This window comes from Leptidea sinapis, chromosome 2 (genome assembly GCF_905404315.1).
Source record: "Leptidea sinapis chromosome 2, ilLepSina1.1, whole genome shotgun sequence".
Classification (NCBI taxonomy): domain Eukaryota; kingdom Metazoa; phylum Arthropoda; class Insecta; order Lepidoptera; family Pieridae; genus Leptidea; species Leptidea sinapis.
The window spans coordinates 15496072-15522376 of NC_066266.1; the positions used below are offsets into that span (position 1 = coordinate 15496072).

The 26305-nt window shown below is 38.7% G+C and overlaps 2 protein-coding genes across 2 annotated transcripts in view; both read left to right on the plus strand.

Moving 5' to 3' along the window:
* LOC126977085 (src substrate cortactin) overlaps positions 1–14232 on the plus strand; it is a 38674-nt gene extending 24442 nt beyond the window's left edge. The window contains exons 10-11 of the mRNA XM_050825780.1: positions 1968–2135; positions 9324–14232. Coding sequence (XP_050681737.1) covers positions 1968–2135; positions 9324–9407 — 252 coding nt within the window. The 3' untranslated portion in view covers positions 9408–14232. The remainder of the gene's footprint in view (positions 1–1967; positions 2136–9323) is intronic.
* A 1813-nt stretch (positions 14233–16045) lies between these two features.
* Positions 16046–17097, plus strand: LOC126973141 (serine protease 55-like). The gene has a single exon (XM_050820293.1). The coding sequence runs from the start codon at positions 16144–16146 to the stop codon at positions 17095–17097; it is 954 nt and encodes a 317-aa protein (XP_050676250.1). The 5' UTR covers positions 16046–16143.
* The last annotated feature ends 9208 nt before the right edge of the window (positions 17098–26305 follow it).

Here is a 26305-nt window from a genome sequence, read left to right on the forward strand (position 1 = left end):
CCGACGCCAACGTCGCAGAACTTGGGTTGCGGCGCTGGGCACAAAGGATCCGAACTGCATAGTTCTTAAGAGGAAATACAACCGTGCCTCCAGATTTTTTAAGCGGAAAATCGCCCGTGCAAAGTCAAAACACGTCGTCAAAATCGGCAGCAGCTTTCCAGTTACCCAACCGGAACACGCAAGTTCTGGTCGTTGTCGAAAGCTGCTCTTGGTAACTTCAGCCAGCCGTCCATGCCGTCGTTGCACATGAGGAATGACACCCTGGCCCATACGGCAAAGGATAAAGCCAATCTCTTGTGCGCTCTTTTCGCCTCCAACTCCACTCTTGACGACAACGGAAAAACACCTCCGAACATCCCGCGGTGTCAGAGCTCTATACCTGAAGTACAGTTCAGACAGAAAACTGTTCGGCGAGCTCTGTTTTCGTTGGACGTCAGGAAGTCGAGCGGGCCGGATGGCATTTCTCCAATCGTGCTTAGAACGTGTGCCCCTGACTTGACGCCGGTGCTAACGCGTTTATTCCGTCACTCTTATTCTAAAGGCGTAGTCCCTGACTCATGGAAGTCAGCCCTTGTCCATCCGATCCAAAGTGTCCAACATATCAATGATATGTTGGCTGGCAGCACTGGTGATGCCGTATACACTGGCCATGCAGGTCTCTCTCGGGAAAACGTTGACCAGTGCCGGGAGAAACTTGTAAACGTGTATCGAGTCCTCTCTCGAGAAGGTCGCGGAATGGGGTAAATTGAACCTTGTCCAATTTAACCCCCAGAAGACTCAAGTTTGCGCGTTTACCACTAAAAAAAACCCCATTTGTCGTATCACCGCTCTTCGACAACACTTCCCTTAAAGCCTCGCCTAGTATCGGAATACTGGGTCTCGAAATTTCGAGCGATTACCAATTTCGTGGTCATCTGGAGGGCAAAGCCAAATTGGCTTCAAAGAAATAGGGCGTCATTAATAGAGCACGGCAATACTTCAAGCCAGCCCACATACTAGCGCTCTACAAAGCGCAGGTCCGGCCACACATGGAGTATTGCTGTCATCTCTGGTCTGGCGCACCCCAGTATCAGCTCGATCCATTTGACCGCGTGCAACGTAGAGCAGCTCGAATTGTGGGGGACCCAGTGCTCTGTGAACGGCTGGATCACTTGGCGTTGCGTAGAGAAGTCGCTTCATTGTGTGTTTTCTACCGCATTTATCACGGGGAGTGTTCCGAAGAGCTGTTTAAGCTGATTCCTGGCGCCGAATTCTACCTTCGCAAGACACGCCAGAAGTAAGGATAATATCCTCACCAACTGGATGTGTGGCGGTCCTCCACAGTGTGGTTTTCAAGGAGCTTTCTTCCACGTACTACTAAGCTGTGGAATGAACTTCCTTGTGCGGTGTTTCCGGGACGATACGACATGGGTTCACCTTCACCTTCCTTCAAGGCCGGCAACGCTCCTGTGATTCTTCTGGTGTTGCAAGAGATTGTGGGCGGCGGTGATCACTTAACAACAGGTGACCCGTACGCTCGTTTGTCCTCCTATTCCATAAAAAAAATGTGATGCCTTAGCATATGGCGGCCCGGGGTCTTTTGCCGATTTCGAAAACTCAACCGTTTTCGAAGTAGCAGTAAAAAGAAATATAACTTGACATTCATTCATAGATTCATTCCTTGACCTACATGAATAGAGTTATTTTTTATTTTTATTGAAGTAGGCGGAAATCCATAATTATCCAAATGATTTGAGTTTTTATTAAGTATTACTTCCGCCAATATTTATCTTTAAGCAATTCGACATGTGTTTCGCCTCTACACGGGGCATCCTCAGGACGCGTTGACTCGCCAAAATCTGGCACGAGACTCAGTTTTGCCTTGTTAAAGACAAATATTGGCGGAATCAACACTAAAGAAACCTCAAATCATTTGGATAGAGTTATTTTGATTAGATTAGAACGTGTGTTTATTTGTGGTGTGTCAGGTGGTGCGGCAGCCCACGATCGTGGTGTCGCCGGTGGGGTGGGAGGGCGGCGAGGGCGAGGCCGACGAGGAAGACGGCTACGTGGCGCGAGCACTCTACGACTACCAGGCCGCCGCGCCTGACGAGATCTCCTTCGACCCCGACGATCTCATCACCAACATAGTCATGGTCAGTGGGAGGCTCCTTTACACAGGATGCCGGCTAGATTATGGGTACCACAACGATGCCTATATCTGCCTTGAACCAGTCATGTGTCAAACTTTACTGTGTTTCGGTCAGAAGAGCGCCGTAGCTAATGAAATTACTGGACAAATGAGAGTTATGAGAGATCTTATGTCTCAAAGTGACGAGCGCAATATTGTAGTGGCGTTTAGATTTTAATGGGTTTTCCAGAATTCTGAGTGGCACTGCATTGTAATGGGTAGGGCGTATCAATTACCATGAGCTGAATGTCATACTCGTCTTGTCCTTTATTTCATAAAAAAAGCTTACATGGATAACTTATGAAATTCTTCTTCTTCTTCTTAGTCGGACACTCTTGTCAGAGTGGTCGTGGTTGCGCTGACGAGGTACATGGTTGGGTGTTCGGTGGGTCAATATCCTTTCTGAGGGTAGATCTCCTGGCGATATGCTTTTATTTCTGACGGTTAGAGGCGTTGCGAGTACACTGGACTATGGTGGACTCAGTTGCCTTTGTGATGGCGTCTATCCGCCGACCGCGTGCTCTCTTGCCTTCCACCTGGCCCTGAACTACCAGTCTCTCCATCGAGTTCTCATTTCTACAGACGTGGCCAAAGAACTTCAGTATTCTTAGTTTCACAATTGACGATAGTCTTTCTTTAATACGAAGCTCTTTGAGGATGGATACATTGGTGCGAATGCCGTCCACGGGATCTTTAGGAGGCGTCTCCAGCACCACATCTCTAATGCATCGATTTTACGGCGGTCCTGCAGTCTCAGAGACCAAGTTTCGGCTCCATAGAGAAAGATTGGAAACACAAGGCATTTCATCAATCTGACTTTAGTCTTCTTGGTAATCCTCCTGTCCATCCAAATCTTTCCCAGTTGTTCCACTGCAGACCTGATGATGGCGCACCGTCGACTGATCTCTGCGCCACATCCTCCAGTACTTGCTATAGTAGAACCAAGATAAATACATCGCGTTACAAATCTATTCCTACTGGAGTTCCACAAGGGTCCCATTTGGGACCATTACTATTTATATTATATATAATAACGATATTAGTGACTATATAAAAAATTCTAACTTACTTTTATATGTTGACGACACAAAAATTTTTAGAGTTATCAGAAATGTAGAAGACTAATTCTCTTTAAGTAGATTTGAGTAGCTTTGAATCTTTTTGTTATAGCAACCATCTTTTTTTGAACACCGATAAGTGTTTTGTCATCACTTTTAGTAGAAAGCGATTACCAGTTATATTCGATTACAAATTGTGTAGTAAAAAATTGACTAGAGTTACTCAAATTCATGAATTAGAAGTTATCATGGATTCAAAACGAAGTTTTTTGCCTCACACAGATAAAATGTTAAGCAAAGCATATAAATAGTTAGGTTTTATTTTACGAGTTGGAAAGCCATTTAAAAGGCCTTCCACGTATAAAATCTTATATAATAAAGGATGTTTTTTAAGCCCGATATAACTTGAAATTGTAAAAAATAACACAAAAAATTAAATTGTAATCAAAATTTTTTTTTTATTCGAAAGATCAATACGTGACATTAACATTTGAAAATGATTTCGGGCATATGGGCACCGCGGCTGTTCTTGACGAAGCGCACTCTGGACGTCCAATTTTGGGCCACTTTTTCGAGCACTGCTGGCCGTATGTCACGAATAACACGAACAATGCTGGCCTCCAAGGCGTCAATTGTTGCTGGTTTATCAGCATAAACCAGTGACTTCACGTAGCCCCACAGGAAATAATCGAGAGGTGTCAAATCGCACGACCTTGGAGGCCAATTGACAGGTCAATTTCTCGAAATCAAGTTATCGCCAAATTTTGATTTCAATAAGTCGATGGTTGCGTTCGCCGTATGGCACGTAGCGCCATCCTGTTGAAACCACATCTCCTCCGGATCAATGTCATCCATATTTTCAAACAAAAAATCATTGATCATGGTGCGGTAACGATCTCCATTGACCGTAACGCGAGCTCCGGCCTCATTGTGAAGAAATAAGGTCCGATGATGCCACCAGCGTGAAAACCGCACCAAACGGTGCATTTTTCTGGATGTAATGGAGTCTGTATGGTCTCTTGTGGATTGGTCTCACTCCATATGCGGCAATTTTGCTTATTAACAAACCCGTTAAGCCAAAAATGCGCCTCATCGCTGAACACAATTTTGCGATAAAACAACGGGTCAGTTGCCAACTGCTCTAGAGCCCAATCGGCGAAAGAACGACGCATATAATGGTCTCGTGGCTTCAATTCCTGCACCAGCTGGATCTTATACGGGTGTAGGCCGAGATCTTTGCGCAAAATTTTCTACGTAGTGGACGGACAGAGCCCCAATTGCTGCGACCGACGACGAATCGATAAATTTGGATCTTCTTCCACACTTTCGTTTACAGCGGCGATATTCTCTTCACTACGCACATTCCTTCGACGTGTTGGTGTTATTGCATCCTCTAGAGAGTATGTGGTACGAAATCTATCCACAGTTCGACGAATGGCTTGTTCAGATGGACGATAATGTACGCCATAAAAATGACGAAGTCGTCTATAAGTTGCGCGAATCGACGACTGATTTTCAAAGTAAATTTGGATAATTTCGTAGCGTTGTTCAAGCGTGAGTCTATTCATGATGATTTGTCAGAGTATACTGAAACAAATAAAAAAAATGTTTTATCAAAATTTAATTTTTTGTGTTACTTTTTACAATTTAAAGTTCTATCTAGGTTAAAAAAACACCCTCTAGTTTCGTTCGGAGTCACGTCGAGTATGCCTGTAGTGTCTGGAATCCTTTCCATACTATCCATACCAACCGAATCGAAAGACTCGAAAAAAATTTGTAAAGTCACTCGATTATAATAGTAATTCTAGGTACTCCAGCCACGCTGAATCATGTAATATTCACAATGTTGTCAAATTAAGTGATCGCCGAAACTCTTGATGCAATGCTACTTTGAAGGATTGGCGAACAGACTTAGTTCTGCAGCATACGCGGTTAAAAAGATTAGACAATTAACTGACATAGATACGGCGCGACTAGTATACTTTAGTTATTTCCATAGTATTATGTCCTATGGTATATTGCTGTGGGGCAACGCTACCGATATTAATACAATATTTGTGCTGCAGAAGAGGGCTATTCGCGCCACTTATAACCTAGGTCCTAGAGAATCATTGAGAGCAAAACTCAAAGAAATTAACATCTTGACTGTTGCTTTTCAATATATTCTTGATAATGTAATGTACGTTCATAGGCACATAAGTGAATTTGCCAGAAACTGTCATAACCATAATGTAAACACCAGGAACAGACAAACTGATGATGCCTACTACTCGGCTAAGTCGAGTTAGTAAGTCTTTTGTGGGGCGATGTATATGCTTTTACAATAAGATCCCAGAAAATGTTCAAAACAAAAGTATTACGTTATTCAAAAGAATTGTTAAAAAACGTTTGTGTGGTAAAGGTTACTATAACATAAATGACTTTCTTAATGATACCACAGATTGGGAATGGAGCGACCGCCCTCAGGCTATTAAATAATAAGTTTAATTGTACAATGTTACTTTAATTGTAAAACATATTTTTGATGAAAGAAAAAGCCCGCTGAGTTTGTTGCGCCCATTCTTCTCAGGCCTGAGGCATTCACTTGGAATGGGTGGTAGTTTTTTTGACTTTCAATAAGTGATTTCACATCCTATTTTGAATAAAAATATTTGAATTTGAATTTTTATTTGAATTTATAAAATCGTAAATAACCACATTGTTGCTCCTTTATTACTACATGCCCTTAGTTTTCAAGTCCCCAAAAGAAATATGCGTACTTGTCGAAGTAAACCCTTGTTCGTAGTTAAAAAAAGTAGGCAGTAGGTAGTTAAGACGGACCTGTCGACTTCTTAATGGAAAACTTGCTGATTTAGTTATTTTTAAAGAAACCTTGTCCAGTTTTAAAAAGAATATTCTAACTGTGCTAAGAAAAAGTGAGATTTGAACGATTATAACTATTTAAACACAACATTTTTATTATTTAGTAAATAAGTAAGTAAGTAATTTAGTAAATATTAGTTTATTATTAACATTTTTTTTTACTGGTACCTCTTTTTATTTTTATTTTGTATAATTTATTTTTCTCTGCTGTACTTTAGTCTTAACTGTCATAAAATATTAATTTTAAGGAAACTGTAGGTCTAATTCAGTACTCAGTACAGTTCTCTTTGTAAACCTGAATATGTATGTGACTGTTTGTTTCTAAATATATAAATAAATAAATATAGTTCTGTACCACTTCACAGTTGGCTATATAGAGTACGTTGGTTCCAATTTGTTCTGCCCGGTCTACTATCATCACCTTCGTCTTGTCTCGGTTAATAGTAAGTCCGAATTGGAGACTGGTACTTTCTAGACGGTTTAGAAAATTTTCCATCTCTTCTCTAGTCTGTGCGAGAAGGGTAGTATCATCAGCGTATCTGAGGTTATTTATCACGCGTCCCCCAACAGATATTCCTTTGTTCCAATCTTCCAAGACAATGCGCATAATATACTCTGTGTAGATGTTAAAGAGTAATGGCGACAAGATGCATCCTTGTCGTACACCGGCTTCAGTCTTCAATTCGCTTGAAAGGGTATCATCCACTCGTACCGCTGCAGTACCGTGCTCATACAACCTCCTCAACAGAACTATTAAATGGGTAATGAGCATCACCTTACTTGCATGAGATATCAAGGATATGAGTCTGAAGTTTTAGTAGTCTTTTTTGTGCAGTGGAATAAAAATGGATTTTGATCAATCGTCAGGCCATATTCCAGTCTCCCATATTTTACAGCAGGTGGTTACAAAATATCAGGTTCTACCATCGCTTTGAGGACTGGCTCTCATCACAACCTATGGCTTTATTGCATTTGAGGTGTATAATTGCTGCTCGTACTTCATCCCGCATGATGTCGGGTTCACGGTCAAGTATGTTGTGGGGAGAACATGTGAAGCTTAGTGCCAAATTGTTGGAAAATAGTGATTGACAATATTCCTTCCACACATTCACGATATCCTTTATCTCCGTAACTGTATTCCCAGCGGGGTCCTCAACAGCCCACGTCTTAGGTTTAAATTGGCGTGTTATGTATCGCACCTTATCATGCAGATCTTCGGTTTGATATTTGTCGGAGTGCTGTTGCAGTTCATGACATATCTTACTCAGATGGTTATTGAGGTCACGTCGGCAAGCAGCTTGTATGATAGCTGACTTGGCATTTAGCTTCATAAATGCTAGCCTATAAACTAGCCTATAAACCTAATGCTAGCACCACTGGCTTTAAGTTTTCCGCGCTCTTCAACCAAAATGCCAGGTTTCTTCCGTCATCCAATGTTGTCGTTTTGGTAAGACGATTTTCGGTTGTGACTCTGCAATCGCCTCCACAATATATGTTTTTGCCGAGATCCACAAGTAGATAGAGTCATTGTTTCCGATACCTGCTCTCCATGCGGCATGTCTGTTCTGTACCGAGGTGGTCAGTGACTTTCGATCTTTCTCTTTGCAATAGTGAGTGAGATAGTGAGTTGGCATCGCTCAAGTTCTTGTTCCAGAATATGAAGCTTTCCATCTTCAAGAAGCCCTCGAACGTTCCATGTACCTATGCGAAGATCGTTATATAACTTATGAAATACTTACAATTATTGATGGCTTCGTTAAAGTTTCCACTTATACAGCTATTGTTATGATGTAATGTTACGCTTTATAACTACAATTATTAAAACTGGAAGAACTTATTGGATAAGGTTATTTTTAGTTTGGTGCTAGATGTTGAAAATATATCTAGATCTACTTATCTACCAAGTCGTTGTAACTTCTGCAAGATCTAGTAATGAAGCTATTTGCACTATAAATACACGTCGCCATAGGAGTATGCAAAATGCTAGGTTTCGAAATCGAAAGGCATAAGCCACTAGTCCAAGCATGCTAAGCAACTCTGGACAGTCGAACTTACTGTTCGCTATACTGCACAAATACTCCAAATCTGCTGTATGAAGCCTCTGCTGAAGCGGTAATAGATAAAAAATTTTAAACCTGTCAAAGTAGGTATGTGAAAACGCTACGGCTCGGTGTTGAAGGAATTTCACAAACATTTTTTGTATACTTTCTATACGGTTAACATTATATTGGGGATTCCATACTTGTGACCCGTATTCTAGGCGGCTCCGCCCATATGTACAGTACATAATGTTAATGGCTTAAAGAAAACTGAACTGACACCTAACGCCTTCGATGCTCTCTTTATAATAGTATTCACGTGCTTATCAAATAGTTATATTGAGTATATATTTATGAGTACAATAATATACTCCTCCTGGTATTCTCTTGCCTTGATGGCCTAAAACCATTTCACGATTAGTGTTACCATTAATTGTTCTTTTTACAAAACTTAGGAACCTTCTCATTGAGTTAATTAAAATAAAATAAATTAATAACTAGCTTTACTATAATTAGAAGTAATTCATTTGATTCATCATTCTAATTATATAATTTAATTAATTTATTGAATTATTAGTTCATAATTGCTTTATTAAAATAAAAAAAACACATTTTGCTCGGGTATTCAATATAACACACAGTGCCAAGACATCGTATTGACAAGTGTCATACTGACAGCTTGCCATTACACCGCTACTGTCGTGTCGCTCACATATATAAATAGTTTGAGAACAGTCATCGCAACTGATGACGTATTCTTAGGACAGCCACGTGATCCGGCTGTCACGGGCAGTTTGTGCGTAGCCATACCATAGTTCATAGCATGCCACATACCACACAATACTTATACTGTCTGCTGTGTTCAATTCGGATTTAAATATTTTTGCTAAAATAGGATTTTCAGGTCACATAGAACATCGTTTGAAAAGAAATACTGAGAAAAAGAAGGCGCTAGAAACTCATCGGGCCTCATACAATATATTATTTAATTAAACAGTTCGGCGAAGTGCGGCAGTTCCTGAAACACCTTTATTTATAAATTCAATGAAATAATTCATATTTATTATCAATTAATGTATTTTAAGACAGTAAGATAAGTAAACACCTTAATTATTAGCGACTCATCACGCTACGATACCAAATTAATCTCGACATACAATATTACACAAAAAGACATGTGGTGTGCGGTTTCAGATCGACGAGGGCTGGTGGCAGGGGCTGTGCAAGGGACAGTACGGCCTGTTCCCGGCGAACTACGTCCAGCTCCAGGATAAGTAGACTGCTGCACATTCCACCTGCACACAACATGTACATTGTTAATTAATTCCTCCTTGTGTCGTTTTCCTCATTGCTGAGGCTCGTGACCTCCATAATTTATTTTCCGGACGATCGCTTTCGATTTGAAAGTAATTGTAAATTAATTATAATCATATCGAATATGTACTATAAATAAAGGTAAGAGAAATAGAGACATAATGTGTTGCCTTATTCTATTAAGTTTAAGTTTATGACGCGATCAATTTTAAATATTTTATTATGTATAGAATTTAAAATCAATTATTTAACATCAAAAACACTATCGAAATATTATGTCTCAGACCTTAGAAGAAAGGGCGCAAAAAACTCACCGGGCTTTTTCCAATCACATCGCTTCCTGTCAAAAGCTACTGCTTTTGACATATATAATACTTTATATACCTGTATATATCCGACTATGATAATCGTGTTGTATAGCAACTCTCATGATTCGGTAGCGTTATACACAAAAACATATTGTGTTTTAATATTTATTTTTATTACATAAACAGTGATAGGTAATGTTACAGTGAACATTATTGTCGCTTATCATCTGCATTTTCTGAAACGTCACTTTGTTAGTAGAGGTCACTTGACCGCTGCGTGGTTCAAGGGTTAGCCCGTAGCTTTAGCTAAGGGGCCAAGTTATTGTTAGTCTATTCCAGGGGTGCTCAAGCTTGAACTGCTGGCGATCTATCTCAAAATTGTTAGACTACGATCGATCGGCTCTGATAGGCTTCAAGTATGTGTGATGAAGGATTGTCGTCTAGGTAGAGTGTCACGATGACATAGATATTAGTTTTGCGCAAAATATAAATTTTATTAGTCATGGTAAGTGTAGGTCTGCTCCTAAATGTCAATGAAAAAACTCATAATTATTATTCAAAATTGCGAGTTTATTGGTTCTTACAAAACAAACGCGTTCTAAAGTTCTAAGCTTAACACTATTAACTAAATAGTGACTTTGGATGTTGAAGCGTGACACTGCATGTCCTGAGCATACTTTTCATAAGGTGGTACGTAATTACCGATTTTAGTTTATTGTACCGGATTTTTTTCTCGAGATCGACTCAAAAAGCACTCGCGATCTACCTGTCGATCCCGATCGACCGTTTGAGCACCCCTGGTCTTTTTTATTTAAATCCCTTTGCAGTAACGTTTCAGTAGGATTGCTATTTTTTCAATAACATGTAAGTTTAATTTTTACCGTGTGTAAAAATGATTACTTGATCTATATATCATTGGCCTCACAAGGAAGACCGATCCCACCCGTCTCAATCACTCAAACTTGAATCTAAATCTTAACGGACAGTAAAAAGGTTGAGTTTTATTAAAATATTTTTGACATATCGATAATTTTGTATTCTCGAGCATTATAGCAAGGAAGGAGTATTGTATCTAATAATCTAGTACATATTTGATCATATATATTAATATGTATTACTTAATTCAACTAAAAGTAATTGAAGAATACACGGATGTTTCAATGTGTAATGACTATCGCCTTTTTTATTAAGTGTACGAGATACTTGATGATAAATGAGTGCTGATAATTTTTATAAATTATTGAAATAGTATAGAGCACTGATCATTATATAGACGACATTTATATTCCACTGGCGGCCACTGTAGTGTTGTTATAAATCATTGATAGTTGTGTGACATGAAAGTTAACTTACGTTATCGTATTCTATATATGTTGCAGGTATAGATAGTGATATAGTGTACCCGTGACATTACAATGTCACTAAAACCAGGTCGTTAAATTGTGAGAAATATAGTCGATAATCTAGCGTTAAATTATAATATTGATATGGCAATATACCTGCGATATATATAATACGATTGGTTTTTAATGTCATATGCCTAACAATAATCTAGTGACATTTTATATTGTTATTAAAAACCATTGATGTACAATAAACTACTAGACTCACAATCGCGCTCAAAAAATGTCTGAAGCAAAAATGCGGACGCCTCTATTAGGTAGAGTTTTTATTCAATTGTGTTTCGACCGCGCTTTGAATACCAACCCACGCAATAAAGTGTTTAGTGAAAATCTCTCCAAATAACAGCATATCCAAACTTAAAAAGGATGGAGTGTCGCATGTCAGGTAAGCGCTCCTTTAAATTAAAAAAATGTGTAACTAACTTAATGTTTTCAATCATTTTGCGTAAAAATATTTATTTTAACGTATGTTCAAATGTGGTGAGCGTAATGTAGTGTTACTACTTCTAATGAGCGTAATTCAATAGACTTAAACATTAATACCATGAAATAAACTACTATCCGTAGAAGTTTATGTATACGTATATACAACGCCCCTCGGACATTTTCTTACAACCTTTGAATAGGCGTTTCGGAGTCTAGTTGTGTTTTGTAATGTTAAAAACATGTTTATTAAGTTGGTAATTTTAATAATAAATATATAATCTGTCATATATTATTATACTATGACAAATGTTTTATTTACCGACTCTGTAACTTCTGTTAATTATTGAATTTATTGAATGCACTTTGATCAATGACCCTGTATTCTATCTTACTTTCTTCATCAAAAGTCACTTTAACTATTTTTACTGTAAACATCCGTTCACTATGAGGATTGTGTTTGCTAATTACGACAGAGTGTTGTTAGGTAATAAGCAATTTTATTGGTTTTTAAATGACTGACTTAAATATTTTCTTAGCATAAATTTTATTTTCTGCTACATTATGACTGTGTCATTATGTATCATAAATTGTAGTAAAGAGTGTCAACATAATTTGGTGTCTAATAATTCATCAGCACAGTTGAATTGTATGTGAAAAAATATATGTTGTGTCAGAATTCGTCATGCATTCTTAATGCCATTGCTTGTGGTCGCGTCGTGGGTAGGGTCGTTCCCTTCCCTAACGTAGGTAAGATAAAAATATGACTTTTGTGAAAAGCTTATTTTAGAATTTAATGACATGTATGTAGTTAGTACTTAGTGTTGTGCACTTTATAATATTATAGAGAATATAGCTTGTTGAAAGTATTAAAATGTTCTAAATATGTACAACCACAGCGTTGATAAAATATTTAACCAACTGATTATTGTAATTATATAGAATTGTTAAAATACCCTCAATTTATAGCACTAAGGCCGTTTTCATTTGGAAACTCCGTAATGATCACTTTTAAATGTTTGTTACTTGACAACAGCAAAGAGCAACTACTATCTTTCTCGGTCGGGTACACTAGGTGACGGATCAGCTAAGATAAGTTGGGTGTGCAGTGCGCGAAAAGAAGTTTTCACTTCAAAACATTATCAGCATTTTTGAGATTATAAAGATATTTATTTATACGAGACCATTTTAGTCATCCTATTTTGATTGGTACTCTTTAATTAATAAAATATTTATCTGTAGGCATTATTTCATTAAACACATTTCGAAATATATCATTAATCAACCTGGCAAATTGTTCGTATCTGTAGTGTGTTGCAATATACATTCATTATTTCCAAGTCGTATCGCCTATATTGAAATGACTTGAACTCAACCACATGAGTCATGTCACGTGACAAATAGACCACTTAATAAACTACTCGTATGTTATCCTGGCGTATCCAATTATTCGCCACACGTAAAGCTCGTTGAAAAATATAGCGGTGAACTGATAGCTTCTATTTTGAACAACGCACACTAATACGCACTATGTTATGCACATGAAAGTATTAAACCTGGCCTGTTGTCGTGCAAGAGGCTCTATTTAGACGTTTAAATTATCTATTTGCTCCACTATATGTTTGCAGTCCAGAGGTCAGTACCTCTATTACTTATGTATACACTATCATCATTTGGTATTTGTCATTTTGACGCTGATAGCAGCAGTATATAATGCATCCAGCCGCTTTAATACTATTTTTAATATAAAAAATGTTTTGTAACAATTATGATACTATTATTATGTCAGTTTCATCTATTAAAATTAAATTATCAAAGTATGTTATTTATACATTTTGTACCATAAAAAATACGAATTTAATAGTAATTTGTTAGTGATACATGAAAATAATATTTTATATTTTCAAAATTAAAATCATAGTTTTATTATCTGTATGTCACGTGACCGATAACGCCGATCACCATTTTGTGACGTCACTATAGCAGAAACAATTTGTTTTTAGCAACACAATAACGATAATATGGACTATGAGACAACGTTTTTATTTTTGGAAAAATCCTTGGATAATTTATACGTCCAGATAGTCTATGACAGCTGTGAAATCATCGAAAAAATTGACCTTCGTACTAACCTCATTTTTGAGATATTCAAGGATACTAACACAAATCGCGAGTGTAAGACGTAGCTTGTCACGCACACTAAACTAATATTTCTGGCCTGTTGTTATCGGTTGTGTAAGTGCAAAAGACTATCTAGAGTCTAGAGGTATAAATTATGTAAAAAAAAACAATAAGGATTGTACTGCTCATTTTATATTTCTTTATTAAGTTATTAAGATGTCTCGATCATGGCGGCCCCCTTTTTGGCGCGACTATTTATCATTTAAATTTAAAAAAAAATAAAAAAATATTTTCAGGAATTGGTAATACCAGTTGCCTGTCAAATGTTTACAATTATTTTAGAAAATATTTTAAATAATCGACGAATAGCCTATTGAATACAATTATCAGTTGCTTGCTTCCACAGTGAGAGGTAACACGACCTAACTGAATAAACAATTAAATGGAATTAATGTTATTGTTAAAGTATATGAAAGAACAATAATGTGTTTATCTTTTATAATAATGATTTATAAAATAAATGATAATATTTTATTTATTTTCTATTATTTCAAACCCTTTCTGCATATCTACACTTACATACACATTCTCATACACTTTTACACAAACATTTATTGATGTAAGAGAAATATGTAGCCCCGAATTAGCCTTCTTTTTTTTTAAAGAGGTGAAACGAGTGTACTTAATGGTCACCTGGTGGTAAGTTATCACCGCAGTCCTCCTTTGTAACACCAGAGGAATCACAAGAGATTGTCGGTCTTTCAATAGGTACATATGAATTAGAAAACCGTTACACATTGTTACGTCGAGGAAGAGGATCAAACCGGGGGCTCCATGCTGAGAGTCAATGGTTAAACTATTGCGTCACTGACGCTTTCCCATAGATGGGAAGCCCATGATTAAAAATTAGACATACATAAATACAAATTATATAAACATCTCTGAAACAGCTAAGAGGTCGTTTTAACAAAACTTACCTCATGGTGTTGGGATTAAACAGTTATAAACAGTTTAAATAAAGCTAGGTAAGCTGACAGTAAGAATAAATAATTAAAAAACCTTTGTCAGGTGTGAGATTCAAAACAACGCTCCCTGCGGGAAACCAAAGCGCCTTAGACCATTCGGCTAACATGATTTAAAAGATGTACTTGAAGTTAAATAATTCAACTTCATGCCTACTCTGCGGCCAGCTGTAATGCGTCATGCGCTACATTGACGAAAAAACTCAACCGCAACGAAAACTTCTGTAGTGACATCTTTCTTCACTTTTTTTATCGAGTTTTGGGAATACAGTAAACTTCAGCTGCAGGGGTCCACCAACAGTTTAATTTTGAAACTTGTCTATGACAAAAAGTCTGGCAACGTGTACAGTTTAGGACGTCAAGGGCTATCAAATTCAAATTCATTTATTTTCATTCAAATAGTATTTTAAATCTCTAATTCAACGTCAAAAACTACCATCTAGAATTGTGTCGTCACGCCATCAGATTGACAGTAACAGTGAAGCCATCCGCTGGGAATTTGCCGCTCTTAATATGCTATGTTGCTCGTCGCGATGGCAAGCGTTCTGATGTAGTAATCCTAATGGCTTGAGCTCGGCGAAGGTCGTTTGATGCCGGACGCTACTTGTGTTTCGACTGCCGAAAACAAAACGACTCAAATATATCCGTCTCGGTGAGATTTACATCTTTGTACCGTTTGGTATTGAGACACTAGGTCCGTTGGGCCCACAAGCGAGAATAATATACAAAGTACTAGCTAGCTATATGCGTCGTAATAAACTTACTGGAAACCCAAGTGCTGGCAGCTATCAACTATCAGCTGGTCAACGGGTCAGTCTAGCTATCTAACGCTGAAATGCTGCCAGTATTCTGGATACACTACTTCGTAGTGATAGTTTTTCTTTCATGTAGGTATCTATTCATGTGATCATTGTGAATGTAGAAAAGAAACTATTTTTATGGCATTAAATATACAGACAGAAACAAACCAATCAGAGACGGCCTTATAAACTAACTAGCAATAAAAATGTCACAATATGCCTTTCAATATCGCTATACTTAGTGTAGTACCCGTGACATTACAAGGTCACTAAAACCAGGCCGTAAAATTGTAAAAAAAATGAAGTCCATTGATAACCTACTGTTTAATTATAATAACACTAGTGAAATTGTAATATCACGGCTTTGAGAATATACCTGCAACTGTATAAATAAAAATTGCTATAAAATACAGAGAAGACTAAGAAGGTTTTATAGAGAATTTTGAACTCAAACACATCAAAATGTACCTATTTTGGTTGAATGTCTACTCAGGCTTCTGTCATATTGATTTACATTCTAAAGATAGTAATAATATGTGAACGTAGTGTTTAAATTCTCTTTGATATGGATATTTTGTTATAAAATTATAGGACAAATTTAGTATGATTTTAAGAAACAAGAAATGTTTCGGTATATTATTTTTTTTCTTACATGTTTCTCTCAAATGAACTGTGAAAGCGATCGTAGAGTCATCACAACGCTGAAGTATTCAAAATTTCGCGTAAAGCCAACCATAGTGAACGGGAAGCCTGCTATTAAGGGACAGATACCTTACCTGGTGTCAATAAAGCAGCCTGTCCACAGCTTCAGCCCAGGCCGAATCACTTGGAGGAACTTGTGTGGCGGGAGCATCATTGACGAACTCAGGGTGTTGACAGCAGCGCATTGCTTCGAAGGAAAAGGGTTCTACTACGCTAAACATTCCGAGAAATTGCGTGTAGTAGCAGGTACCCTCCGCAACGAGATGACGCACTCTGGTGAAACAGACACAAATATCATAAATCAATGGAGGAAAATAAAAACAGTAATATTACATCAGAATTTCTACTTCCCAGATCATGACATTGCCATTGTCTTCGTTGACGAGGCGTGGAAGTTTTTACGAAACGTGGACTTTGTGACACCCGCAAGTAAAGAAAAAGATTACTTCGGCTTATGTGTATCGGCTGGTTTCGGCCAGCCAGGTCACGGACCAAGAAATGTAGTATCTCAAATATTACTTATAGCTCCAATAAATATCATCCCTCAAATGCTTTGTTCAAGGCTATGGGAGATGAATATGCGTTCCTTTATATGTTCAGATTCGTCGTTCACCGACGTTGCTAAAGGTGACTCTGGTGGCCCTTTGGCATGTAAAGAAACGTCAGACCCGAAAGAAAAGCCTGGTAAAGATCTTCTAGTGGGAATTGTGAGTGGAAAGAATTTTGACAAAACCACCATTTACACCAGGGTGTCAGCTTACCGAGGTTGGATTGATAATAATGATGGAAATAAATTAGGAATTCAGTTAAACTTTATATCAATTATTACAACTGTCATGTCAATATATATTTTGTTTTCTTATACAAAAAAATAAGGCACTAGGCCTAAACACTATAGTAAACAAGATTTAGTTGGAATCTTAAAATATTAATAGTGTCAATATTCTGAGGATGACATCACAGCACAGTTCAATGATCTTGCGAGTGTTTTTCGTAGCCCTTTCATCTGATATATAATTTAAAAAGTGTTTTCTCGTGATGTTTGCTGGAAACATTTTCTGTAAGTAAGATACACTGTTGGAGGAATTAAACATAAGATTTAGAGAACAGTTGGTACTTTTACCAACAGAAACTAGGCTGAGGGTGACAAAATAATCAGTAAAACGTACAGAGTATCCGTAAATAACTTGTATCTTCTATCGAGAAGGTCGCGGAATGGGGTAAATTACACCTTGCCCAATTTAACCCCCAGAAGATTCAAGTTTGCGCGTTTACCGCGTTTCACTGGTCTTCGACAACACTTCCCGGAATCGGAATACTGGGTCTCGAGCGATTACAAATTCCTTGGTCATCTTAAGGGCGAAGCTAAATTGGCTTCGAAGAAGCTGGGCTTCATAAATAGATCACGGTAATACTTCAAGCCGCCCCACATTCGCGCTCTACAAAGCGCAGGCAATATGGCCGATATTTGAAGTATTGCTATCATCTCTGGGCTGGCGCACTTCACTATCAGCTCGGAAGTGTCGGGAACCCAGTGCTCTGTGAACGGCTGGATCACTTGGTGTTGCGTGAAGACGTCGCTTCATTGTGCGTCTTCTATCGCATTTATCACGGGGAGTGTTCCGAAGAGCAGTTTCATCTGATTCCTGGCGCCGAATTTCACCTTCGCACGACACGCTACAAAAAAGGATATAATCCCTACCATCTGGATGTGTGGCGGTCCTCTACTGTGCGCTTTTCAAGGAGCTTTCTTCCACGTCCTACAAAGCTGTTGACTGAGCTTCCTTGTGTGGTGTTTTCGGGGGCGATAAGACACGGGTCCCTTAAAAAAAAGCGCATACACCTTCCTTAAAGGCCGGCTACGCTCCTGTGATTCCTCTGGTGTAGCAAGTGAATGTGGGTGGCGGTGATCACTTAACACCAGGTGACCCCCTCCCTAACGTACACACATACCCCGGCATGAGGCAAAAAATTATGCTCAATTTAGTACCCGGGGTAAATATGACTTATCGCTAGGTCGAGATATATGCGTCTCCGTAAGGAAACCTCCTCCAATCCTCGACACTAACCTATGAGAAACATTAGCGGCACTAGGCCGCTACTTCACGTCGGTATTCTGTGTGAGTGTGGTAATTAACCCGGACGAGTCTGGCCCGATTGTGCTGACTTCATAAGACGGCAGCGTGACTCTCCCACTTCTAAAAAGCCCTCAGTCGCCTCTTACGACACCCTAGGGCCTGGGACGGGGAGTCCCATATAATATTCTTTTTAAGCCCCGGGAAGCTCAGGGTGATTTACATCATGTAACCTAAATTTAAAATGAAATAGACGCCGCGTAATAACGCATGACTCGCCATTTTTGTCATATACCTTTAGACAGAACGCACGCTGTTCAACGTTGAATAGCTCCATCGCGACTACATTTCCGAAAACAAAGCTACTAATACCAGTACCCGCGTCCCGGTCCCGCGTGCCTGTCACGAGTAGTGCGGTTTATAAATTCGTACTCCTTTCTGGCCCACCCTGTACAAGTAGGAAATCATAACGTCTATAGCTACATTTTGAAGCTTAGCTAGCTTATTGATGAAGTTTCCTAACCAATGAAATATTCAGAGCAATCGGAAGTCTTGTACAAAAATGGGGTATATTATTATTACAAAAGGGGATTGACCAAACATGTTTTCGTATTGTATCAGATTCAAACTAGTGTCATAAAATTAAGTATTTTTAACAAAATTCTAAAATTAAAACTAAGCCATAACTTCGCTGGACAAAAATTTTGTAATAAAATAAAGTATTTAATATTGTTATTCCATTTAAATTTAATGTTAATTTGACACCAAATATTAATGAAACTTTTTTAAATTTATACTTATTTCACAAAAGTAAAACATTCTCAAAAACTACACAATTTGTGTCAATGTTTTGCGATTTCGTATCAAGTATAAAAAATTACAATGCCACCTCTCTGTCGGGCAATCTGTGCACCAATGTAATATTGTCGAATTTTCCTCATAGATGCTTCAGAGATAGCGCTTTATTTATAATATTTTCTCTTTAATAACCCTCATCTGGATGAGGTACCTTCCTAGGAAGGCAGAGACCCAGTACCGACCTCAAAGGCATAAAACATTATGTATATATTATATTTACGCTTTCTAGGCTGGCGATCTTCGTCCATCGTCCCTGATGTTACGCAACCAGGACCTATTTCTTCTTCTAGCGCTTTGTTTGCCCTCTACTTTGCCCATCATTATAAGTTGGAACAGTGGGTATCTCTCGTGTCTCAAGACAGTCGCAGTTCCGGGGACTCCCGGGTTCTAAAGACGATCTGAAGTACTCGCACGTTTAAAACTTTCTGTGTCCAGCTGATACGGAGTATTCTGTGGTAACATTTTGATACGACTTAGGGACCTTCAAGAAAAGAATATACCTAAACGGCCGGCAGCGCATCTCCTGACACCTGTTGTTGCGGATGTCCATGAGTGATTGCCCCACCACTCCCATCCCGTGAGCCTCTTGCCCGTTTGCCTCCTCTTATATATAAAAAAACACATCTCAAAAGCTTCGATTCTGGGTGTCAGCTTTCAAAGTCCAAGCCCTAACGTAGCATAGCAGTGGAGTACTCTCAGTCTGAGTAAAGCTCAGACGGTTTAAGGCTGCACAAAACCTTTCCATCGTTTTAAAGATTACTCGGGAAATTTCAAACGGGCAATATTAGGGTGGTGTTGGCTTCAAAAACTAAAGGTCTACTACATGTAAGCCTAGATATATCTTTCCATATTTAAAATTCTCGTGTCCCGGTGTTTCTTACCAAACTTCTCCGAAACGGCTTAACCGATTTGTATGAAATTTTGTGTGCATATCGGGTAGGTCTGAGATTCGGCCAACATCTATTTTTCATACCCTTAAATGATAAGGGGATCCCTAAATATCTTTTATTCATTTTTTAGAATTTTTTATTTTTATTTTATTATGATTCAGCATTAAAAATACATACAACTTCAAATTTTTACCCGTCTACGATCAACACCTATTTTTGTACCGCTATTTTAATATTATTATGTTCCATCCACAGATCCACAATAGGGATATATTCAATATAATAATTATTGTAGCACGATATAATATTTGGTAGGTCTGAGATCGTTTGTCATCTATTTACCCCCATAATTTTAATTATTGACTTTTTTATTACTTTAATTGCTAATACAATGTTAGCTGGGTCAGCTAGTTATATTATAAAAGAAATAAATAGTCCTTATTTAAGGAAAATAATTTAACAGAAAGTTTACTATTTTGAATACTTACCTTATCTGGAAAATATCGTATATTATACACAAGAGTGACATTCTGCCGACCTACGCTATTAACGAATACATTAATATGAATATTATAACATTTCCTATGAATATATAACGGCAGGTATTACATATAAATTGTCTGTTGTATTTTTATTGAACATTTGTGTAGTGTCGCGATAAATGAAAACCAATACGAGAGACATGATCGATAAATATGTGTTATATTGTTAGTGAATCATACATCATACAATACTACACTATACAAAATGTTCATGTCATTAAAATATCTTTAAATTCATAATTATTATTGACTTGTGCCTGTGGTAAATTTAACACCGGTGTATGTATTACTACTTTCAGGACTGATCGACTTAAAGTATCTATTCTGCTATACAAATCCATATTATGTACAGCTTTATAATTTGACAAATTATTTTAAATAGTAAAAAAATAACGTCTTTGCTAAGAGAAGTAACAAAAATATTCAAGTCAAAAAAGAAGTGAAAATAAAATAATTAAGGGATTCTTTAGACCATGACAGTGAGGGCGTCATAAGGTTTGATGAATGTGGTGCGTCACGGGATTTGGCGGTAGGATCTTAATCCTGCGAACAACTCTCACGAAGCCATACTTCTACGTAACGTCAAGCGATCGAATCCTTGGCAGACAGCTGGATCTCCGACAATTCGAGTAGCTCAGTGTTGCACGCTGTAGTAATAATAATAACAATATTGACACACATTTACACAAAGTACCTTATTCCGAACTAGGCATAGGCGTACTGTTGATACAGTTATATTTAATAAGCAACGCTGTGTATTAAACACTGTAGTAATAATAATAACAATATTGACACACATTTACACAAAGTATCTTATCCCGAACTAGGCATAGGCGTACTGTTGATACAGTTATATTTAATAAGCAACGCTAGGTATTAAAGTAGTTCTTGCTCAAAGTTGAGCCAAAGTAGAGTGCCGTGTCGTCAGCGTACTGAGCGAGCTGGACACTCTTAAACTTGGGAATATCGCTCGTGAAGAGCGAGAAAAGAGTGGGAGAGAGGACCGAGCCCTGTGGCACGCCAGACCTAATGGGTCTGGGTGAGGATAGGGTGCCCTCCACTCGATATCGGAAGGAGCGATCAGTAAGGTAGGCTCGTATGATGCGCACGAGCCTGTCTCGCACTCCCAGTTGATACAGCTTGAATACTAAGCCGTTGTGCCATACCTTGTCGAAGGCCTTCGCGACATCGAAAAACACGGCTGCCGTGGTAGCGTGAAATTGACGCCGTATGAGGATGTACTCGGTGAGTCGGTGAGCCTGCTGGGGACACGAGTGAGCGGTTCTGAATCCGAACTGTATGTCAATGTGCTTCTTGAAGCTGAGTCTTCGGTCAATGGTAACTGATGGACTGGACGTCAAATACCTGGGTATTTGACGTCCGGCCTCCATGGGAGTTCCTCCGACATCAGCTTCAAGAGTGAGGGTAGTTTTGTATTTCCGGTAATGATCGCCTGCGTTTTCGTTACGTTCACAACTAAACGCCATTTTTTTAACCATTCTGGTAACGCTTCTAATGTTGGCCTTTTCACTGTAAACTCAGGTCTGTAGGAGGATGCGTAGAAAGCTGCATCATCCGCGTATAATGCTAGCTTAGCCTGCTCAACGACCGGGATATCTTCAGTGTACCAGGCATAGCAGTGCGGGGAGAGACAGCTTCCTTGAGGTACTCCGGCTCTCACTGGCCTAACAATCGATTGGCAATCCTCCACACAGACAAGGAATCTTCTGTTTGTGAGAAATGCAGCTAATATTTTGATTATTTGCACTGGCATCTCAGTTTTTATCATCTTGTACAGCAACCCCTCGTGCCATACGCGATCGAAGGCCTTCTCCATATCTAGCAGTACGGCTGCGACATATTCTTTCTTGTTGTGGCTCACGGCCATCTCGTTTACCATCCGTGTGATTTGCAAGGTGGTGGAGTGTTCCGCTGTAAACCCGAATTGCTCCTCTCTCGGTTTTGTGTACGGCGTCACATGTTTCAGTAAGACTCTCTCGAAAAGTTTTGAGAGAGTGCTTAGCAATGTGATGGGTCTGTAACTTTCCGGTTTGCGGGCGTCCTTCCCTGGTTTTAGAAGCATCACCACCTTGCCTGTTTTCCAGGCGTCTGGAAAATGGCCGAAGTGAAATATGCCGTTAAAGATGCGAGTGAGCGCGACCACACTCTTCCCTGGCATGTTCCTGAGTGCTTCATTGGTAATTTGGTCCAGACCAGGTGCTTTTCTTGTAGGTAGACGTTTGATAAGCCTCGATACCTGGCCATGAGTCACGAACAACTGGTTTTGGTCGTTTGTGGTCTCTCTTCCTGCTAGATATGCCTCCACAAGTTCCTCCACCCTTCTGGTGTGCCGGGGATCCAAGTCTGGATTTGGTGCGAACTGTCGCTCCAGAATGTCGGCCAGGATTTCCGCCCTGTCTGCCGCTGCGAACTTCAGAAGTCCTTCGCGATCCAAAAGTGGTTGGACTGGTTTGGGGCTGCTGGAGAGCTGTTTGCATAGCTTGTGGACTGAGGGTACTTCGTCATTTATATTTAAAATGTGACTTTCCCACCCCTCGGCTACATACTCGTCCAAAGCTATGCGTACTTGCTCTATGAGATGGTTGAGGCGGCGTTTGGTTGTAGGACATCTTGTATTTTGCCACAGTTTCCTTGTCTCTCTCTTATCGTTTATTAGTGTCCGTATCTTCGCCCGGAGCTGTTCTTGCTTTTTCCCCGGCTTAGAGGTGCGGGTTGCTGACTCGAGAGAGAGTCGTGAGTGCCTCGGTTTCATTTTCCACGTCTTCACTTGTAGTTACAGGCCCTGTAGTGCTTCTTGTATGCAATTCGTTTCGGAACACTTCCCAGTTTATTTTCCGTCCCACAGGGGGATGTGAGACCCTACTGGGAAGAAATTCCAGAGTGAGCAATACCGGTCTGTGGTCAGAGTCAAGATCGTGCAGTACGCTCAACTCTGGAATTGCGGTGTCGAGTCCTTAAAGTATCTTATCCCGAACTAGGCATAGGCGTACTGTTGATACAGTTATATTTAATAAGCAACGCTGTGTATTAAACACTGTAGTAATAATAATAACAATATTGACACACATTTACACAAAGTATCTTATCCCGAACTAGGCATAGGCGTACTGTTGATACAGTTATATTTAATAAGCAACGCTGTGTATTAAACACTGTAGTAATAATAATAACAATATTGACACACATTTACACAAAGTATCTTATCCCGAACTAGGCATAGGCGTACTGTTGATACAGTTATATTTAATAAGCAACGCTGTGTATTAAACACTGTAGTAATAATAATAACAATATTGACACACATTTACACAAAGTATCTTATCACGAACTAGGCATAGGCGTACTGTTGATACAGTTGTATTTAATAAGCAACGCTGTGTATTAAACACTGTAGTAATAATAATAACAATATTGACACACATTTACACAAAGTATCTTATTCCGAACTAGGCATAGGCGTACTGTTGATATAGTTGTATTTAATAAGCAACGCTGTGTATTAAACACTGTAGTAATAATAATAACAATATTGACACACATTTACACAAAGTATCTTATTCCGAACTAGGCATAGGCGTACTGTTGATACAGTTGTATTTAATAAGCAACGCTGTGTATTAAACACTGTAGTAATAATAATAACAATATTGACACACATTTACACAAAGTATCTTATTCCGAACTAGGCATAGGCGTACTGTTGATATAGTTGTATTTAATAAGCAACGCTGTGTATTAAACACTGTAGTAATAATAATAACAATATTGACACACATTTACACAAAGTATCTTATTCCGAACTAGGCATAGGCGTACTGTTGATACAGTTGTATTTAATAAGCAACGCTGTGTATTAAACGCTGTCAATCTCCGTCCTCGGCGCACTTATTGTGGTAAAAAGGCATAAAAGGCGTTTATTTTCTCAAAATTGATTCCTTTAGAATTCTTTTTGATGTCATTTCTTATACTACTACCGCTTCGGAAACAAATGGCGCTCTGAGAGAGAAGAAGCGGCGCAAGAAACTCTCCCAGCATTCTCTTTTTTGCGCTCTTTTCAATAAAAATATACAATATTGTACAGTCATTTCTATCGCTATAAAATAATCACAATCTAGTCCCAGGCTGTCTGATCATTTAGATATTCAGCAGTGGAGTAATAGGATTTACGACAGAGCCATTTCTTTTATAAAACATTTAAATTTATTTATAGATAATGCCTGAACAGTGGCTGGGACTTTATTGTAGAAGTGTATACATCGCATGGTATAATGCATCAGCCCGATGGTACCTTGATATAAAATAAATAAGAACAATAACAAACCCATTTGGTACAATAATACACTCAATAAAATTATCAGAAAAAAATCTAAGATGCATGCTAAATGGAAAAGATTTAACAATACACTAGACTATATTATGTTTTCTTTACTTCAAGCTAGATCGAAAAGTTAAGAAGTGAACTTTATAACAAATTTATAACTAAAATTCAAAAAAATATTAAAACTTGTCCTTAAAACATGTGGCGTTGGGAGAGCACTGGCACGGAACGCCAGAGGTCGTAGTTTCGAGTACCGCATCGTTTTGTTGTCAAATTTTATTTTTGTACGTAACACTGGAACGGGTAACACTGAAAATGTTTAGAACTGGCCAGTTAGAAACATTGCTAATGAAAATATTTTTTAATTTCAATTTTAGGACTATTTGGTAACCTAATGTAGTATATTGCATTGATTTTTCATTTGTTTTTGTGAATTGTCGGCAAATCTAAAACTCTTGTTACACATGAAAATGAACTTAACGCGAGAAAATTTTCGGTTAATGATTTATTATGACTTTCCTTGTGGGCTTACTCAACAACAAAGCTATGATAGGCTGCAATCAGCATTTCTTAATAAAGTCCCATCTCGTGTCATTATTTACACTTGGTTTAACGAGTTTAAGCGTGGACGTAGCAATCTCAATGATGATCCGCGTGAGGGACGTCCTTTAACAGCGACTACTGAAGATAACATCAGTGCTGTGCGACGCATCATAGAGGAAGATAAGAGAGTGACCTATCATCAGATACGGGCAAGCCTAGGCATTGGTATGAGTCAAGTCCAAAAAATATTACACGAACATTTAGGCGTCAGGAAGCATTGTACCATTTGGAAGCCCCATACTTTAACCGACGACCAGAAACACCTTCGCATGGACTGGTGTCGCCAAATGTTAGATAAGTTAAACTGCGATGACTCAAATGCTGTATTTGACATCGTGACAGGTGATGACAGCTGGATATATTGCTACGAACACGAAACCATAAGACAATCAGCTCAGTGGGTTTTTCCCCACTGAGTTGATTGGGTGGCGTGGGTGGAGGATCGGCCAACTAAGGTAAAGAAAGGAAGAAGTCAAGGAAAAAAGATGATTGCCTCATTCTTTTGTCGGAAAGGTCATTTCGCGACAGTTGTGCTAGAAGATGGAAGGAAAGTTACTGCAATCTGGTATGTCAATCGCTGTTTGCCGGTTGTCTTGGAAACAAAACGACAGCAGCGCCCTTGGAGCAGGTTCCTCCTTCCCTAAGACGTTGCTTCAACGCACTCCGCAAAACTGACTGTTCAATATTTGACTATAGCAGGTGTCGAGATAATGAGTAATCCGCCATACAGTCCTGACCTGGCGCACTGCGACTTTTATTTATTCCCAAGAACTAAA

Excerpts from the sequence above, each read along its gene's own strand:
- LOC126973141 (XM_050820293.1), top strand. The coding sequence starts at position 16,144 with ATGTTTCGGTATATTATTTTTTTTCTTACATGTTTCTCTCAAATGAAC.